Below are 20589 nucleotides of genomic sequence, written 5' to 3' on the forward strand. Positions count from 1 at the left end.
CTCCAGGTGGTGTTCCATCCATCATATTGCTCCTTTTGAATATCTCTGCTGTCTGTCTTTCTAGCTCGTCCCTCTTCCTCTTATCATACGTAAATTCCAATATGCTAGTTGAATTCGATCTCTCTCTCTCCATCAATTTATCTTTCCTCGATCCTTTTTTCCCTCTTTCCTCGTCCTTCTGCATGTTGTAACTCACCTGACAATACGCACGGGCCCGCCGCGTTACATGCGGACTCGGTCTTACTCGCAACCGCTCACTTGTCACCCTACTCTATGCCGTATGTCGTCTATATACTCTATGCCCTATGCCGTATGTAAAGCGCACGAAATCCCCTATCCCTAGCCCTTCCCCTCGTCCCTCTATCCTAACCTCTCACTTAGTCGTCTATTTACCCCTTTAATTACTTCTCACCCCTTACGTCTCTCTACTTCCCTCCACTTCTGTCGCCTCCTCCGCCGTTTACCTCCCCTCTCCTTCTATCCTACACTCCGAATCTACCCGTGAACGCAGTCGCTCGCAATCACCCACGCAACGCTCGCAATCCGCATCCACTCACACACGCATCCACTAACCAAGTCCTTATTAGTAGTAATAGAGGAGAAAATAAACGTAAATTAGAAAAGGCAATGAATAGTATAAATGAGAAACTGAAATAACTAGGTTTACAATTAGAGCCTAAGAAAACAGTATTAGTCCAATTTTCCAAACACGGATGCTGTGATAATACATGTATAGAAATACAAAATACAAAAATATATGTGCTCAAAAAAAGGCCAAGTTTTTAGGAATATGGCTGGACAGTAAGTTAGATTACTACAAGCAAGTGCAAGAAACAAAAGGTAAAGTAAGCAAAGCGAATTCATTGAGGGTATATTTAAATAAAAAATCAAAGGGCATGAAAGTCAACACAGCTCTACCCTTATAAAAAAGTATACTCAACTTTGATGGTTAACACCCAAAAGTGTTAACACTAAACTTACGCTTACTTGTGTGTTAACTCTCAAATTTGGGCGTAAGTTTAGTGTTTGTCATCAAAGTTAAGTGTCAACACTTAAATTTAGGTGTAGATTGAGTGTTGACCATTAAGGTTTAGGTAAGTTGTGGGTTTAATCCTCAATGATGAGTGTATATTGGGAGTTTATTTTCAATGATAAGTGTAGGTTGGGGATTAAACCTCAATGTTTAGTGTAGGTTGGAGATTGATCCTCATCGTTGGATGTTGATTGGGTGTTAACAGGGTGTTAACCTTTAATGTTCTATGTCGATTTAATCAGTGTCGCCATGATCCCTTTATCATTGGGTGTCGTTTATATGTTATTGTGTTAATCTTCGTTAAGTGTCAATTGACGGCTTGGTTTATTGGAAAAGTGTTTCAGATAAAAGTTGAAAGGTTTGAAGGGGGCCAATAGACGATCTTATTGGATTTTGGATCCAGGGCCTGTATTGAGCCAAATGCCCAATAGGGCCTAAGTCAAAATTTTTAAATAAAAACCCCTATTTTTTATTGTACCATCTTTCTCTATTAATTAATTTGAACAACTTTTGTTTAAAAAAATTCTTTTATTTGCTTAATACTTTTTGAGATATTCAAGGAAAACTTGGTAACTTTTTCAATATTTAGCTTGTGATATCTTGATGATTGTTTGCCAGAGAAAAAAGTGGTATAGAGGACTTTTTGACTTGATTTTGTCTTAAGAATATGCTGTTGCAATAGCACTCCAAAAATTATTAGCAAGAAATTTCTTAAATAAGATAAGTGTATACGGTGAAAAAGATCTCTGCACAAAAATAGAGAAACTAACACAAAATAAAGACTATGCGAGATACAGACAACCACTACATCAGAAAAGCATAATTGGAGAAGCATGGAGGAGAATAAAGTGGTGTAAAAGGAAGATGGGACCAAGAAGAAAATTCAAAATATTTGATATGGATTATAATACGGTGACAAAACAAATAAATATAGATTTAAGTATAGGATACTGCCAGAAGAAGAAAGAAGTAACAGACAGAGAACTTCTGGAGAAGATCAAAGAAAAGCACGACTTAGAAGAAGGATTCACGGTGATCTATACAGGCGGTTCTAAGAAAAAAACAGGCAAGTCATTAGAGACTAGCGTGGTCATAGAGGAGCAGGAGCTGGCGTACAATATCAGCATCCCGAAGAATTGTTCGACGTTCACTGCCGAGGCAGTTGCGGCGAAAGCGGCATTGGAACTAATGGAGAACGAAGCGGATGAAAGACCCAGGGATATAGCTATACTTACGGATTCGAAGGCAGTTCTACAAGCCATACGTAACAATCATTTGAATGTCTACAAAAACAGATATATAAATGAAATTAGAGAGAGACATTTCAGACTGATAAAGGCAAAAAAGAAAAGTTTTTTACATATGGATCCCGGCACACGTCGGGATAGCAGGAAATGAGATGGCAGATAAACTGGCGAAAGAGGCTACAGAGGAAGAGGAGGATGAACAAACAAACAGGCACAGTAACAACTGTGCCGCAACAACGTAGAACTACGTCAACTGTCATTTTAGAACATATATAACTAGAACATTGACTGTAACTAGTTCATCGTAGAACTACGTCAACTGTCACTATTTCATGTTAAAGTATTCAGCGAAGGAAAGTAGACATAGGGCTACGTCACTATTATTCAGCCAAAGACAGTTGACGTAGCCCTAGGTCTACTTTCCTTCGCTGAATACTTTAACATAAAATAGTGACAGTTGACGTAGTTCTACGTTGTTGCGGCACAGTTGTTACTGTGCCTGTTTGATTTTTTCAAACATAAATTTATTTAAAAAAAATTAAAATAATAGTCAGCTAGTTTTTATATATCATTTAAAATAAACATTTATTTCTATCCACGTCGCCTCTACTTCTTACAGCGTATTTGTGTATGTCAATGAGTGAATGAGCGAGTGATAGTGTGTGTGTGTTTGCGGGTGTATATAGGGGTATGCGTGGATGTGTGCGCAAAATTAAATATTTTATCTTCCAAACCATGCTTATTATTTTGTAAATCCTCTTCATTATTCTTATCGCTGAGTTCTATATTTTGATTTTCTTCCTTTAAAATATTTTGTAATACGTCCTGTTCTTTTTCAAAATTCAATGCTGCGTTTACTAAAATTTCATCTCATCCAAATTTTTTTTAAAGATTTAGTTTTGTTTTCTAGAAAAATTTTAGTACTGGTTTCATAAAAATAAGGTGAAGGAAATACCGATTTATGCTTAAGGCTCCTGGTCCCTGAGCCGAGAACTCTGCGTTGACGGTGGCGACGTACCGTCGCGCGTCGCGGCAGAAATCAGAACTCTCTCCAATGGAGAATTCTGTCCTTTGTGACATGTTGACAACCTATTTTGTTGTGCGTGCTATTTCTTTATTATTCGCTCTGTGCTTGTGCTCTAACGTTTAACGTATTCGTGAAAGTCGTAAAATTGGCCAAAAAGTAAGATTTGCATGCGGAAGGAACGTTTTCACCTCCTTTCGATAGTCGTTAAACGGCTGTTTTTCCCGTATGTTTAGGCTTCGTTTTATGGCTGTTTGTTTATTGTCGAGGGAAAAGGGTAGTTTTCGGCCAATTTCGGAAGTGTTCTGAAACGATCTATAGTGATGTTTTATTGTAATGTCTTTTTATTTGAAAATGGCATGCACAACAAAATTGGGTGTTTTCCTCGCCTCGATAGTAAGAATCCAATATGGCCGCGGTGACTACCGAGGAGCCTTAAATAGAGTATAAGTTATACATGTATCCTAGTGTAGTCTATACATGTATAGAGTATAAGTTATACATGTATCCTTATATATCATTATTAAAGGAAGGTTGGTATTGAATTTGGCGAAGATTGTTGAAGGGGTAACCGATTTACTTTGGCGAGAATCGGGGAAGGGGTTATCGATATCTGCAAGAAATTTATACTTAACACTAGGATCCTGTATTGAATTTGGCGTCAATCGTTAAAAAATTACTAATTTGCACATTTTATTTATTATATTAACAAATTTTTTATAGTTTTAAATGCAGAAATCGGTAACCTCTTTTCAGATCATCAGAAAATTCAATACCAACCTTCCTTTAATGATGCTCTACATAAGATGACATATATAACTTATACTTTTTTAAATAAAAAATCGGTTACTTCTTCAACGATCTTCGCCAAATTCAATACCAACCTTCCTTCTATATAAGAATACATGTATAACTTATACTCTATACTCTATTTAGGTATAAATCGGTATCCCCTTCACCGATCGACGACAAATTCAATATCAACCTTAATAGGACTATATAAGCTTTCAAATGACACCTTATTTATTACTCTACGATTATTAGTTTCGAAGATATAACAAAAATTAGAGCAATTATGGAGATTTGTTAAGATAGAAATCGATAACCCCCTTTTGGAGACTTTATAGACTTTAGAGAGAAAATGAGACTATCTAAGCTATCGAATGACACCTTATTTATTACTCTACGATTATTAGTTTCGAAGATATAAATGTTCAAAGTATGACATGTTTGTTAAGATAGAAATCGGTAACCCCTTTTGGAGACTTTATAGAGACTTTATAGAGACTTTAGAGAGAAAATGGGACTCTATAAGCTATCGAGTGACACCTTATTTATTACTCTACAATTATTAGTTTTGAAGATATAAACTTTCAAAGTGTGACATGTTTTCGTTGCATCTATATAAAATTTAGCTAAACTTTCTAACGCTACTATATCGAAGAGGTAAGAAATAGAGAGTTCGGACTTGTTTTATCATAAATGGGACTTCTTAAGCTTTAAAATGAGATGTCAATTATTATTTATTACTCTACGATTATTAGTTTCGAAAATCTAAACGATCAAAAAGGTGACATGTTTTCGTTGCATCGTCGCGTTGCATCGTCCGATTTGTTTTATCTTAAATGGGATTGTATATGCTGTCTTAAGTTGTAAAAATTAAAGAGAACGAGAAAGTAATCTGTATCTATATGCACGTGTGACCAGCACTATCGCGTAATAAAGATTTTTCCGAAGTATCTTATAATTACTTTTTAGTACATTTTATATAGTAAAAAAGATTCTGAGAAGGAAAATCGTCGCTCATGTTCCGTTTGTTTCTAATCAATACTTAAAATATCATGATGTCAAGAAAATGATAATTGAAATGATAATTTAATATTATTACATATTTCGCTTCTTACTTCAATTAGATCATATTATATTATGTTATTTACAACTTCAATATAGTATCTGATTGATATCTATATTATATTCAACAGAACAAATTAATAATAGTTCTTGCTTGCAATTCAAGATATAATCGATAATATGAATACATGGCCCAAATTTATTCGAAAAATGTTTTAGTTTAAAGAATCACAATTAAAGCAAACAACAGTTTGTGCTTTTGGTTAAAGCAAAGAATACTCTGTATTTATGCTTTCTACTATTCTATGCTTTAACAAAAATTTTATTTTTAAAATATATAATTTAATAAAGTTGTAAAAGCATGTAATCTAATAGTAAAAAGCAACATATATATTCATAAATTATTATTTCTTTACTTACCGACATCATGGTATTTTAATGAATTAATTAACAAACGGAATATGAGCGATAATTTTCCTTCTGAGAATCTTTTTTACTATCCAAAATACACAAAATTTGAAAATTTCAAAAGAATTAGAGAGAGAGAGTGCCGTTATAAATTCTTTATTCTTCGATTTTCTCCTTTCCTTTATTATCTCTGTTAATCCTTCTTCTTCTCCAATTCTTACATATTTACCTAAAGTTTTATTGAATTAGAAAATTAGTTATTAGTAGATATCGGATTTTTTATATGCAGATTGCCGGAAAGAAGCAATTAATAACTAAGATTATGTTAATAGCTATGCTAGAAACGTGGATAGAGCAAAAGGGATCCATGACAGAACGTCCAAAAAAAAATATCCCACGACAGAACATCCCGCGACAATATGTCCAAAAAAATAATATCCCCGTGACAAAACTTCCCACGACAAAACACCCACGACACAATCGGCACATGAATTGTGTCATTGTCGGTTTTATTACGGTATTACATTAGTACATGCGTTCATACTAATATATGACCATTACCAATTTAGGTAATTTTTCAGAATAGGGCCTTTTCCTTGGTAAAAACCTTTGTTGTGACTCCGACAATGATAATCAATCGGGGGAGCCCGAAAAATATGCACCCTACCTATTTTTTTTTCCTATTTTAGTAAATCTGAAGGAAAGCTCACTCCTCTCCGATTTCGATGAAATAAGGCTCAATTAAAGCGCTTTTGCTCAAAATGACTAAAAGTATTTAATGCGTGAACCTCGGTTCGCGTGGAAAGTGTATGCGTGAACTATTTCGGGACTACCGCACCTCCCCCGAAAGCACGGGGGGGGATGTGCGTGAACCTCGATTCGCGTGGAAAGTATATGCGTGAACTATTTCGGGACTACCGCATCTCCCCCGAAAGCACGGGGGGGGGGTGTGCGTGAACCTCGGTTCGCGTGGAAAGTGTATGCGTGAACTATTTCGGGACTACCGCACCTCCCCCGAAAGCACGGGGGGGGATGTGCGTGAACCTCGATTCGCGTGGAAAGTATATGCGTGAACTATTTCGGGACTACCGCATCTCCCCCGAAAGCACGGGGGGGGGGTGTGCGTGAACCTCGGTTCGCGTGGAAAGTGTATGCGTGAACTATTTCGGGACTACCGCACCTCCCCCGAAAGCACGGGGGGGGTGTGCGTGAACCTCGGTTCGCGTGGAAAGTGTATGCGTGAACTATTTCGGGACTACCGCACCTCCCCCGAAAACACGGGGGGGGGTGTGCGTGAACCTCGGTTCGCGTGGAAAGTGTATGCGTGAACTATTTCGGGACTACCGCACCTCCCCCGAAAGCACGGAGGGGTGTGCGTGAACCTCGGTTCGCGTGGATAGCGTATGCATGGAGGTGGTAGGTTCCGCCCCCTTGCGGGGGGCTCCACTATGGTTAAACTACACACATAGTATGCCTTCAAAGTACATGCGTAGGCTTTCCACGCGTGGAAAGTTATGAACCCATGTGGCTCCTGGTTTCGCGTGGACGTCCTGTCGCAGGAAATTTTGTCACGGGGATATTATTTTTTTGGACATAATGTCGTGGGATGTTCTGTCGTGGGAAATTTTTTTTTGGACGTTCTGTCTGACTACCGAGCAAAAGGATTGGTGTAAAGTTAAAAGAACGTTATCAGATAAATATGTGTGGAAATGCCAACCAGCGACAAAAGAAAAAAAGAAAGGAAGAGCAAGAGGAGGGATAATAACAGGCGTTAGGAAAGAAATGGCGGCAACCGGTACGGAAGAGAGGGCAGAAGAAAGAATTGTAGAAAGAATAGCAAGGACAAAGGAGGGAACATGGAGGATTATAACGGTATATGTGAATAACGATATTGAAAAGAAGATAAAGTATATAAAGGATTTATACAAACGATGGAGGATTAGGGGAGCAAGTAATAATAAAGAGGTATTTTAACGCAAGAACTGGAGAAAAAAAGGATTAACAGAGATAATGAAGGAAAGGAGAAAATCGAAGAATAAAGAAATTAACACGGAAAGAAGGAAGCTGCTGGAGTTCATAGAGGAAGAAGGATTAGAAATACTGAACGGAACAAAAGGAGACACTGACGGCGAGTTCACATTTACAGGAGAGAGGGGCGAGTCGGTAATAGACTATGTAATTGGAAACCAAGAAATTTGGGAGAAAGCAGAGGAAATAAAGATTGGAGAGGCTATAAACTCGGATCATTAGCCCATAACAATAAGGGTAAAAGGAAGTGAGAGAGGAAAAGAGGAGAAAAGAGTCAGAAGAATAATGAATTGGTCGAAGGAAGAAAAGGAAAGTTACAAAGAAAGAATGAAAGAGGAGAAGATAGAAGGTACGAGCATAGAGGAAATAATGGAAGAAATAAAGAAAGCGGTAAAGCGGGCCGCAGAATGGAAAGAAATAAGAGAAGACCAGAGAGCAAAGAAAAAAACGGGTGGTGGGATAGGGAATGTGCAAAGCTAAGGAGAGAAACGCGTGAGAATCTGGTGAAATGGAGAAAAGGAGAGGTAGATAAAAAGAAGTACATAGTAAAGAAAAAGGAATATGAGGAAAAAATAAAAGAGAAGAAAGAGTCCGAAAAGGAAAAAATAATGAAAGAAGCGAGAGAAGCAACCAATGAAAAAGAAATATGGAGATTTATAAACAGAGAAAGGAAAAGCAGAAAAGAGGTATACGAAGAAATAACGGAGACGCAGTGGAACAAGCACTGCATGGAGTCACTAGAGGGAGTTACGGTAAAACCGCGTCAAAAAGACAGGAAGGGAGAGGAAAGAGTAAAGAGCAAAGAGGGGCAGGAGGGAATAAGGAGAGAGGAAGTGGAAGAAGTAATCAGAGAAATGAGAGAGAAGAAAGCTGCAGGACTGCCAAATGAGGTATGGATTTATGGAGGCGAGAGATTGAAGGAAAAAATATGGGAGATATGCGATACAGCATGGAGGACAGGAGAAATAGCAGGAGATTGGAAAGAAGGAATAATAATACCGATAGTAAAAAAAGGAGAAGAAAAAAAAACGCAGGATTACAGAGGGGTGACATTAATCAACACAAGTTATAAAATATATGCAGCAATATTGGCTAAGAAGCTAGAGAAAAAGGTAGAGGAAAAGGGGATATACTACCAGAAACACAGACAGGATTTATAAAAAAGAAAGGAACAATGGAAAATGTATATGCACTGAACTACGTGATTGGAAGAGCTATGAGCTATGAGCAAGAAAAAAGGGAAGCTGGTAGCAGCATTTATAGACCTGAAAGCAGCATTCGACTCCGTGGACAGAGAAAAAATATGGGAAGTAATGAAAAGAGAAAAAATCAGTAAACAGCTGAGAGCAAGGATAGAAGACCTATACGAGGAGACAAGATGCGTAGTGAGGGTAAAGGGAGAAAATGGACCATGCTTCTGGACGGTAAAAGGAGTTAGGCAAGGATGCTGAGCGCTATGCTCTTATACTTCTGCTGGCGGATATAGAGGAGACAATGAGGAAGGGACAAGACAGAGGTGTAGTAGTAGGAAAAATAAAATTCTGGACATTAGCATACGCGGATGATATAGTAGCTATAGCAGAGGATAAAGAGGAGATAAAGAGAATGTTGAAAAGATTGGAAAAATACTTTGACAGAAAGAAGCTAAGAGTGAACGTAGGGAAAACAAAGGTAATGAGATTTAAGGTAAGGTAAGGCAAGGAAAGCCGCGATAGCAATGAGACAGGTCTGGGGAATACGAAAAAGAATTTTCGGAGGAGATTAGATAAGAAGGATAAAGCTATTCGACTTATTGGTAGCAAGCATAGCCTTGTATGAAGCAGATATATGGGGATAGAAAGAGAGAAAGAAAATAGAAAGAATGCATGAAAGATACATAAGGTGGACAATGGGCCTAGACTGGAGCACGCCCGGATATATGCTAAGAAAGGAAACTAAGAGAGACAAGATGAGAATAAGTGCTGGTAAAAGGGCGATAAAGTACAAAGAAAAATTGAAGAAAGGAGAAAGAAACGAGATTGCAAGAGAGTGCTGGAAGGAAATAAGAGAGAAGGTCAGAAAGGAAAAATCAAAATGGGAAGAGGAAAGAAGGAGTTTCTATGAGCAAAGAGAATATGCAGTCAAGGAGATAAAAAGGAAAAGAGGGGAGGGATGGAGCAGCATTGAAGATTTAACAAAAAGAGACAAAGACATTCAGATTCAAGAGAGAAACAAAAGGATAAGAGAGTCAAGGTACAACAAATGGTACAAGGAGGTAGCAGAAAACAGGAGGCCGGAATACCTGGAGAGAAAAGGGAAAGAAAAGTCTATGATTAGGATAGCGAGATTCAGATTAGAAAATGAGATGAGAAGTGGAAGATACTGGGATCCAATGGAAAAAACATGCTGCAGAATATGTGGCGCGGAGGAAGAGTCATGGGAGCATGTTTTAGAATAGTGCACAAGAGGAGAAGAAAAGGAAGAATTGGAAGGAATTAGCGAAAGAATTAAAAGAATACTAGGCAGCAAGGGTGAAGGAGAGAAATGGATGGCGGACTTGGAGAGGAGAAAAATGCAAGCGAGCACAGTGATGGCTAAACAGAAGGAATAAATAAATGATACTGGAAGCAAGGAGAAAAGAAGGAAGCAGAATGAAGGTGAAGATAGATAAAGACAAGTCGGTGGAGAAAAGGATCAAAGAAGGAAAAGAGAGGGAAAAGAAAAAGGAAAGGAGAGAGGAGGAAAGTGGGAGGACAAGGAGGTCGGCAGAGGACGAGATCGCGGAGAGGATGGAGGAAAAACTACTAATGGACCGGACGAGGACGAAGTGGACCAGGAAGAAGGGCCGGAGGGAAGGCACTGGAAGGGGTAGGGAGGGTAATAGTAGTATTGTAAGCTCGCCCAAAGGCCAGGTTTCGAATAGAATTAAAATGGGTTACGGGTATATGTGTAAAGGGTTGGGTACGTCCCTGTAAAACGCCATGTAAAATGTATGTGATTAATGACTGAATGTATAAGTGTAAAGGTTTTTGGAAACGTTTTCCTGAAAAAAAAAACGCCTTTCCAATCCCGGAAGGGGAGAGAAATAAAGATTGATTGATTGAACTAAGATTATGTTGTTTATAATGCCTTACATCTTTATACTGCAACTTATGTTAGGTATAAATATGTTGAACATTATAAATAACATAATCTTAGTTATTAATTGCTCTCTTCCACCAATCTGCTTATAAAAAAATCCAATGTTTAATTATTAATTACAAAAAATTACTATTTACGTAAAAATTAATAATATTTAGGTAGAAGTGAATTACGTATTACTTAAAAAATTGGCAATTTGTCAGAGAAAATTGTCTAGTTACTAGTGAAAATTAGTATTTAAGCAAAAATGAATTAATTTCTTTTTGCCATTGGTAATTAGCAGAAATAAATTGTTTATTATTAAGATAATTAATAGCCATTTGTCAAAAATGAATTACTACTTATTTGAAAATTAATAATTAGTGGAAAATGATTACTAATTTTTTCAATAATAAATAATTAGTCTTACAATAAATTAATACATAGATAGGGAAGACTGGGGCAAACTCGACACAATTTTTTCAAAGGCAATTTTCAACAATTAATTAAAATTTTCAAGCAAATTCAATGGTACACATTTAAAGAGTGTTCCTTCAGATACAAAATTGCTTAAGGAAGTTTTGCTGTATTTCGCTTAGTTTTGCCCCCAGGAAAAGAAAAGTAACGTGAAGACAAATTTTTAAATTAAAAAATACCAAGATAAAATCGACACTTTGCCTGATCGACACAATTTAATCTGGAACTTATTTTTTATTGTCTAAAACTGAAAATACATTGTTTATCGTGTATTTGAAAAATACAAAAATTCGGAATTAAGTAAAACAATCATTGGAAATAATGAGAACAAAACTTGTTGAACTTTCAATTATTTTCATCTAAACACATGTCTGAAAAACAATTTATACAAGTAAATTCGCGATCGGACGTGCACACACATTTGTCATGACTGTCATGAGCTATATGGCTGCATGACAAGCATCGTTTGTTATTGGGAGCCGATGAAACGGCGTGGTGTCGACTTTGTCCTGAACCTCGTTTTTCACTTTTGTCACTCCAAAAACATGACAATTTTTAAAATATGCAAAAACTATTATCGGATTCGTATAGAGCATCAAATTTCCCATCAAAATCACTTACATATAGGTTCGTAAGAGTAAAACTCGATGAAAGAATGGAAATTTTCGAAAGATCAAAAAAATTACTTTTCACCATCAAAAACGCTTATGTCGCGCTGAAAATTACACCATAACTCAAAATGTCACCAAATTCTGTTGATAATACTGGCGCATAAAGACGCATTTATAGTAGGAAAGGCAAGTTTTTACGATAGACTTAAATTGGCAAAAAGCCTAGTGTCAAGTTTGCCCCGGTGTCGAGTTTGCCGGTCTCCCCTAATTATTTTTTAAACCACCTTTAACTGCCATAATTAAATTATTTATATTCAACCAATTAATAATTTTTAAAATAAGTAATTTTCCTATTTATTTATTATTAAAAAAATTAATAATTAATTTTGACTAATTAATAATTTTTAAATAAATAATAATTTATTTTTGACAAACTATTAATTATTTTAATAATAAAGAATTTATTTCTACTAATTACCAATTTGCAAAAGATATTAATTCATTTTCACCTAAATACTAACTTTCACGAACTAAAATTTTTTCTCTAACAAATTACCAATTCTTTAAGTAATCTGTAATTTACTTTTACCTAAATATTATTAATTTTTATGTAATTAGTAATTTTTGACACTATTATTAATTTGCTAATTCAATAAAAATTTAATTTGTTGTTATTGCTAATTTCGTAAAAAATAAAAAAATAAAAAATAAAAACTTTTTTGCCGATCCCTGCTTAACACTACAAAATGCGTGATATCAGTACAAAATTACCTTTTTTCAAAAAGGTAAAAAAAAACGCCAAGTATACGCGCAATGTATTTTGTAAATTCAAAAATTTAACTTAAATTAATTAACTTAAATGGTAGCTTTATTTCTCCTTAACAAAATTATATCACAAAATTACGTTACCTAACTCAACCCAAGTGACATGTATTTCAAAAAAGATATGAAATCTTTAAATTGCGCATTTACAAAGAAAATATATATTGCTTTAAAAAATAATTGTTATGCAACTACTTTTAATATGTACTCAAGTGTACATATATCTTTAAGATATTCAATTTTTTTGCTTATTGATCCACCATATTGATCCACCATATTGTTCTACCATATTGATCATATACTATGTAGCATTCACACGACTCTCTAAGAGTACATGCCTTTACATCACATGCCTGTATTCGACCATCGACTCGACACGATAAAAGCCTTACTTCTGTCTCGTGAATCAATTAATAAACAGGCATCGTGCATTTAAACACGCATCTCGAGGTTTGTCATATACCTTTGAAACCACTTTCAATAACTACTGGAATTCTCGAGGTTATGGGCCCAGGAGCGTTTATTTTGGGAAGTTAAAGCGATCTTCGATTTCGAGGTTAAAGTCACCACGTGTTGAGTTATATTAACTGAGACATGTCTGGTGTTACGATTAACCCGTTGACTGTGTATGACGGCTATAGCCGCAAAAATAAAAGTGGCCAAGAGTGTGTATGACGGCTATAGCCGCAACGTAGAAAAAAAAAGTAAAACTTTCTGAATTTGCTTGAAACTTGTTACTCGGGGGTTTCTGGGGTCGCTGATTACGAATCCGAAATCAGATGTACAAAATTCAAAATGGCGGATCCAATATGGCGGATCAAAATTACAAAAAAAGATCTGATTTTCATGAAATTTGGTACCCTTATGTTTTTTGGGTCTCTGAATCTGAATATGAAGTCAGATTTTCAAAATTCAAAATAATAATAAAATTCCGTCTATTTTTTTAAATTTTGATCCGCCATATTGGACCCGCCATTTTGAATTTTGTAAATCTGACATCATATTCGGATTCAGAGACCCAAAAAACATAAGGGTATCAAGTTTCATAATATTCCGATGAACTTTTTTTTCAACACACTTTTGGCCCAAATAATAAAATTCTCTTACACAGCCAATGGGTTAACGGGACTCGAATCGAGCCTTTATCAAAGGATAATTATGACACATGGAGGATGCAGATTGAGACATTGTTGATAAAAGGTGACTTGTGGGAGTATGTCAACGGTGATACGGTTCTTCCAGTAGTAGCTCCAAATGCGGATACGGCAGCTGTTTCAGCCAATGCGGTGGCTCGAGGAATGTGGAAGAAAGCTGACAGGAAAGCAAGATCGGAGTTAATATTATCGATCCATCCTTCTCAACTTCCTCAGGTACGCAATTTGGAAACTTCTCGCGAGGTTTGGCTTAAATTAGAATCTATTTATGCGTCTCGAGGTCCAGCCAGAAAAGCAACACTTCTTAAGCAGCTAATTCTGCAACGTATATCTGATGGCGAGGATATCAGGGACCACATGGCCAAATTCTTTGATGCTGTCGATAAGTTATCTGCCATGGAGGTCAAAATAAATGGTGATTTACTATCCATAATGCTTTTGTACAGCTTGCCACCTACATTTGACAACTTCAGGGTCGCTATTGAGTCACGATACGAGCTTCCGCCTGTTGATGCTCTTAAGGTTAAGATACTAGAGGAGTATGATGTTCGAGCTCAGTCATCTGTCGGTAATGTCGTTGGAGGACTGGCAGTAAAGCAAGGAGTGAAACCTCGTCCGAAACGGAAGAAAGTGAGAAATCAGTTATCTGTCGGTAATAAAGATAAAGACTCAAAGAATAAATCAAGCGGAATTCACTATCACAAATGTGGTTTGCTTGGCTACAAGTTTCCAAGTTGTCCAACCTGTAATAGCTCTGAAATGCCTGATAAGTCTAAGAAGAACATTGTAATACCTACAAATAAGCCAAGTGCCCATGCTGTGAATGATTCATACTTGGCTTGTCATACTGTTTTTCATGGGAGTCATTAGATTTCGAGCCACCCTACGAAGTTACGTGGTTGGATCCTGGATAGCGGGTGTACAGCTCATTTGTGCGGAGGAGGCGCTGGGCGTCGAGCGGGACGGACGCCGGACGTGTCCCTCGGCAGCTCCATATAAGTAGCATAAAAGTGTTTTTGAAACCTCGTTTTTCTTTAAGTTATTGCTACGTGATTGTTTACGCCGGGTTTCTGGCCCGATTGATATATAATTTATCTTAAAATCTATTGGGATTGTTAATATATCAGTGAATTTATATCTTACATGGCTACACCCGTCCGTCTCGCGGCACTCGAATACGTGAAGATTATGAGGTCCTGAAAATGTGATTTCAATGCCCTTTTCTATTAAATATTGTTATATGGAGCCTTGTGCTTCATTTCTGCTTTGATTTATATATCATTCCTCATGGATTATATCAGGATTATTAAGATATTAATAATTTTACAATACCATGCGGCCACACCCGTTGTGACATTCAGTGATTAAATATATCGACAATCCGAAGGATATCATAGTAAATTGATCAAAGTGACGCTCCTGCCTGTGTTTGTGCACTTTCCCATACGTATATTATCATGGTCTTACAAAGAATTTCATTGAAAATTCAATAATTAACTTTGGTGCCACATCCGTATTCGACAAGATGTCCACTTTGGCAACGATACGAGAGACATGGCTCTGCCTATCATTAGATGAAGGGATATCTTACTGGACTCTAGCGTAATAGAAGGAAGCATATATAACCTAAGAGGGATGAATTTACTATAAGATGTTGGATGTTAGATAATATTATTAACTGCGGTGAGTCTTTTCGTATGAGTGTGAGATACCGTCTCCTGCGTTTTTGTTAGCTACCATTGCCGATATGTTTCACATGGCAATCTGCCTATCGCATAATGGCGGATCTGCTCGGTATCCCACGGGCCTTTATCGGCTGCCGTTGCATCAGAACGCGTATTCGCGAATGGCGGCTGTAACATCGTCTCGACGAAAGTGTCGTGAGCCTAAAAATGGCCGACTCTCGTACTTGAGACTCATGGAGGATATATATGCACGGCCTTTGGAGTGCCGATTTATCTGTACAATTATGTTCCTCGCTGGAACATATTAGCATGGTATTCGCGCCCCGGGGTTGTGCGATGAGCGTTTCGGGGACTGTGAGAAATACCCGCGTACAATCCGGCTTACTCATAGATTTATTACATGCATTAACCTAGTATTAATCATGCGGGTATGTTCTGTTCTTTTTGCGCTTTATTGTTCGACTCGCGTCTCTGATATCGTCTTTGTCTTTGCGAGAGGTTCCCGTGTTTACCCGGTTATCGATATACGAGTTTAATATAATTATGTGGTTATAAACTTTGTTCTTCACATATAGCAATTGTTAAATGTTCTCGTTTTATTGTGGTTGTTTTTTTTTACAGCTGTATCTCTGTTCTGTCTTATTTACATGCGTTGCAAATAAATAAATAATTATTTAATATTATGTTTATACTGATGTACCTGGATATTGCATATATACTATATACCATTTTGACACATTATTTGCAAGGAGTCCTAAACTGTCTCTTGCGGGACCATAGTATTAACGATTGATAAAGTATCGTAATGATAATGGCAATAAAATCTAACGCTTTTATGCATCATATGCGTTGGATATATAAAGTGGTTATAAACACGTAATACCATCATATGATAATCCCTGTGACCTGATGTACTGGATTTATGGGTTATATGTTACAGTTTTCAAGTACTATGGGAACAATACCAAGCTTCTCTCTAACAATAAATATATGGATAGATTATGATTAAATATACAAAATTAAAGTAATATACTTTACTATTGCCTCGCAACGATTAGTATAGTGAACATGTTCATACATTATTTTTCTGATTTATACCTAATTTGCAACGTATAGTTATTTATATCGTGAGTGTCTGTATAGATGCGATGAGGTCCGACGTGTGTACTCAGCGTGTATGAACATGTTAAATAAACAATTTATTACAAGTCATAAGGAATTACATAACCTCTTGAGGTATGCTTAGTATGGATACGCTGAGATGCGCAGTCCTGTAATATAGTATTTATTTCAGGACACTGGAATGAGAAGAAATAAACAAATAAATGAATTCTTATTAATAACAATACATGCTATAGTTGGACCTTTTTTCGCACCTGTGCATATAATTGTACCTTGACTCACACACACTATTTCTTATTCACCCCTTTGTATATCCTATTACTCTATGTACACGGTAAATGGTTAATGATAGTTTAAGATTTATTATTATATTCGCGATTATTATAGCTAGATTGCGTTCTGACGTGCGCGAGCGATCTTCGAACACTGGTCGTACATTGCTAGATGGCTAACTTAAATTGCTAACGTTTTATACTGTGTGTATACACTCAGATGAGTAACTCATATAGTCCTAGGAACTTTTAACCTTAGGGCTAGCTTACATGTGTAATTAGTCTAGAGGGAATCAACTGCCTTTTGACTGTAATACTCTTGTAAATACATATGGAAATAAGCGATATGGACTTCTTTTACATATAATTTTGCGGAGTTAGTTGAGCCCACGGTGTAAGAAAGGAAGGTGATGTCACGGCCTATCTCTCTACTGTGAGAGCTTGACGCACTTACTGAAGAGTTGTCACAAAAATCCGCCAGCAGCGCTAGCCGTACGTAGGCCACACGGACATTAGGTATTTGTGTGGGTATGCACCACGAACAGTTCACGTTCACACCGTGGCCCAACCAGTACAGATGGTAAAGGTCACTAACCTTGTTTGTAGATCGTTTTCCGTTAATTATTGAATTTTTTATTCAAACAAGATGGGTCGAAAATGTGCAGTTTCGCATTGTAAAAGTGGTCATCGACGTCATGAACACGAAAAAATTACTATTTTTTCGGTGCCCAAAAATAATATTCAAGTGTGGTCGGAAAGGTTAGGTTGTGCTTTGAATGAAAAATCCTGTGTTTGTGAAAAACATTTCAATCAAAATGATATAAAATCGGAAAAAATTATCGCTGAAGATGGGAAAATTATTTTTCAGGTAAGTTTCTTTAAATGTATTATTCAAATAAATCTTCAGAAACTGTTATATAAACCGATACTCAGTATCATATATGCATGGTTTTAGCAACGCTTTTCAAAGAAATCACTTATCAAAGGAGCAATGCCAATTCTGAATTCTGATGAGCCTCCGATGAAATTAGCCAAATATGATACCAGTGCAGTAATAGAAGAATCTCAGGACCTGACAGAAGAATTACAAAACATATCAAAATTTTCAACTCTCCCTACAAATTTTACAGTCTTACAGAATACAAAATCACAATCAGATACCAATGAATTTGCCATTGACACTGAAAAAGATACGCCAGTAACCAGTGATAGCAAATTACATTTAATTACATCGAATGAAGTTATTAAATCAACCATTAATCTTTGCAACACAATTAATAAAAATGATCTAAATGGTTCTAAATTTCTCTTTCAACAAATATGTGCCAACGAAATCCATATTAACCAACCTGGGGCAAAATGGAACTTTCACAAATCATTGGAACCTCCAATACTAGTCTTTTCAGAATTAGAACTTGCATCAACACCGACGCGTGGGGAGAACAAAGTTCCAGTTTATACTAAAAAGGTGAGGTCTAAATTTTTTAAATAAACAAAAATATCTTTAATAAAAACAATTTAACTTTTTCAATAGGTAATCTTGGATGATCAACTTTATGTAAAAATATTCATAGGCCAAAAGAATATTGTCGAATGTATAAGTGATCTCAAATGTCAAGAGGATTTGGAAAATTTATTAATAGAAGTAGATAAGATGATAGTATGTCCTGGTGGCCCGAAAGTAGCAACATTTAAGAAAATACATCCTCAGTGTGCATATAAAGATGAAAATAACAAATGGAGACATAACTATTGTCCAACTGTTGTAACGAAGGGCAGTGTATGTCAGTACTGTGTATCTTTACACAAAATATTTGCACAGCATATTGATCGCCAACGTACTTCTAAAAAACGACTTGTCTTATCACCAACGACAAAAAACAAAGTACAATTACTTTACAGAAGAGCTCGAGTGCGAGCTCGAAAGCTAACAAGAAAAGAAACAAAAATCAAGCAAATAACAGAATATATAGACGAATTGCAGAAGAAAATGGATGAAATTGAGACAGAAAGTTTGGAGAAAAAAATTGAAAAACTGAATCTACCAGAACCACAAGTAAGCGGATAAATTTGTGTTTCTATTATTTATGAAATTATTAAATATAATTGTAAAGCCTCCAACATTATGTTCATAAAGAATTTTCAATATTAATGATTTGTAAATATTCAGAATTTCTTTTTAATTACTGAACCTCAAGATATTTCTGCGTTTCCAGATGTAAAATAATTTTAAAAATTTGATAATTTGATAATTTTATAAATTTTTTAGCAAGGTTTTTTCGCATGGTTTTTATTTCATCACATTTCCCTTTATTTCATTAAAAATTTATTCTTGCATGCCACTTGTATTGTGCCGCTTTCTTCCTTTTTTAGGTTGTATTGATTAGAGAATGCATTTCAACTGCACGAAAAAAATCTTCTACAAATAATAGATACAGTAACGAATGGATGCTAACATGTTTACTCTTACACATTCGGAGTACGGCAACGTACAACATGCTTAGAGAAAATAAAATTCTTCCACTACCTTCTAAGTCAACTATCTGCAGATACCTTCGTAGTTCTAATACAGGGTGTGGTTTTGATGAGAAGTTTTTCACTTTATTTAAAATAAAATTGGGGAAACTTCCAGAAGATGCTCGACATGGAATTTTAACATTTGATGAGATACAACTGAGAGCGAGTCTTGAAATCAACGTAAAAAATATGAAATTCGATGGTTTGATTGATTTTGGCACGGAAAATTGTCCTGATGTTCCGAATGCTATGGTACAAGCCGATCATGCTTTAGTATTCATGTTTTCATCGGTAAAGCATGCATTCCATCAACCTATCGGAATGTTTGCATGTAAAGGTGCAACATCCGGAGATGCATTGGCCGGATTGGTATTAAAAGCGATCGTTGAAGTTGAAAAAGCTGGTGGAAAAGTTCATGGTATAATCTGTGATGGGGCGTCAACTAATAGAAAGCTATGGACTAAGTTAGGCATAAGTGGAAAGCTGAAGATAAATGAAAAAGAAGGGACAGTTACACCTCCAAAATACTTTTTTCAAAACCCTGTCGACGATTCTCGAGTTGTGTATGCTTTTTCAGATGCTCCTCATCTTATAAAGTGTATACGGAATAATCTTTTTAATAAAAAAAAATTTAAGGTATTCATTACTATCATGAATTTTTCTCTAATATTTTCTCTAATATTTTATGTTTCAATATTTTTTAAATCTATTTCTCAGATAAATGGACAAGAAGTTGAGTGGAGATTTTATCAAAATTTATTTAAGGAGGATAAAAAACTTCCTGCAAATCTCAGACTTTGTCCCAAGTTAACAGAAAATCACATTAACCCTACAAATACCGCGAAAATGCGGGTATCTTTTGCAACTCAAGTACATTTGATTTTTCATTAACCCTTATGTCAATACCCGGGTACCCTGGTACCCACTTGTGCATATACGAACAACGGGCGCACATTCCGGGTATTGACATAAGAAGACTGTTTTATCAGTATGTGCTGCATTATTCTATGGCTTCAATTAAAATTCCTTCTATCTATTAGGTTTTCAGTAACACTGTTGGTGATGGTTAAAAAGCTATCTTGTTAGAAACCACCCTGATTTTATTGGCTGTGAAGCCACTATTTCATTTACGAAAAAAATTAATCAGCTTTTCGATGCCTTAAATCAAAAATTCTCGAAAGAAGGTATCAAAATTGGTAGCTCAGATTTAAAGGTACTTATTTTTCTACGTTATTTCAT

General features: G+C 36.1%; 2 protein-coding genes and 1 long non-coding RNA gene across 4 annotated transcripts in view; 2 read left to right on the top strand and 1 right to left on the bottom strand.

The window, feature by feature from the left end:
* Window positions 1-20589, top strand: part of LOC139819413 (FAD synthase) — a 233604-nt gene that overhangs the window by 62519 nt on the left and 150496 nt on the right. The gene's annotated exons all lie outside the window — the stretch shown is intronic.
* On the bottom strand, window positions 15873-17369 carry LOC139819423 (uncharacterized). Its single transcript, XR_011733726.1, has 2 exons — window positions 16816-17369; window positions 15873-16737 (listed from the first exon to the last, which is right to left on the bottom strand). It is a non-coding gene; the product is annotated as an uncharacterized lncRNA (long non-coding RNA).
* LOC139819412 (uncharacterized) lies at window positions 17473-20261 on the top strand. 2 transcript variants are annotated; one of them, XM_071788729.1, is made up of 5 exons: window positions 17473-17701; window positions 17789-18301; window positions 18368-18889; window positions 19207-19986; window positions 20068-20256. In XM_071788729.1, exons 1-5 carry the CDS (start codon window positions 17480-17482, stop codon window positions 20239-20241), a joined length of 2211 nt encoding a protein of 736 aa, XP_071644830.1. In that variant the 5' UTR covers window positions 17473-17479; the 3' UTR covers window positions 20242-20256. The 2 variants fall into 2 exon arrangements, with proteins under 2 accessions (XP_071644830.1, XP_071644829.1); XM_071788728.1 differs by having other exon boundaries at window positions 19207-20261.

This window comes from Temnothorax longispinosus, chromosome 9, assembly GCF_030848805.1.
Source record: "Temnothorax longispinosus isolate EJ_2023e chromosome 9, Tlon_JGU_v1, whole genome shotgun sequence".
NCBI lineage: Eukaryota > Metazoa > Arthropoda > Insecta > Hymenoptera > Formicidae > Temnothorax > Temnothorax longispinosus.

Coding starts and splice junctions, on each gene's coding strand:
- LOC139819412 (XM_071788728.1), top strand. CDS start 17,480: ATGGGTCGAAAATGTGCAGTTTCGCATTGTAAAAGTGGTCATCGACGT. Junction 17,702..17,788: donor ATGGGAAAATTATTTTTCAG/GTAAGTTTCTTT, acceptor GCATGGTTTTAG/CAACGCTTTTCAAAGAAATC. Junction 18,302..18,367: donor TTCCAGTTTATACTAAAAAG/GTGAGGTCTAAA, acceptor CTTTTTCAATAG/GTAATCTTGGATGATCAACT.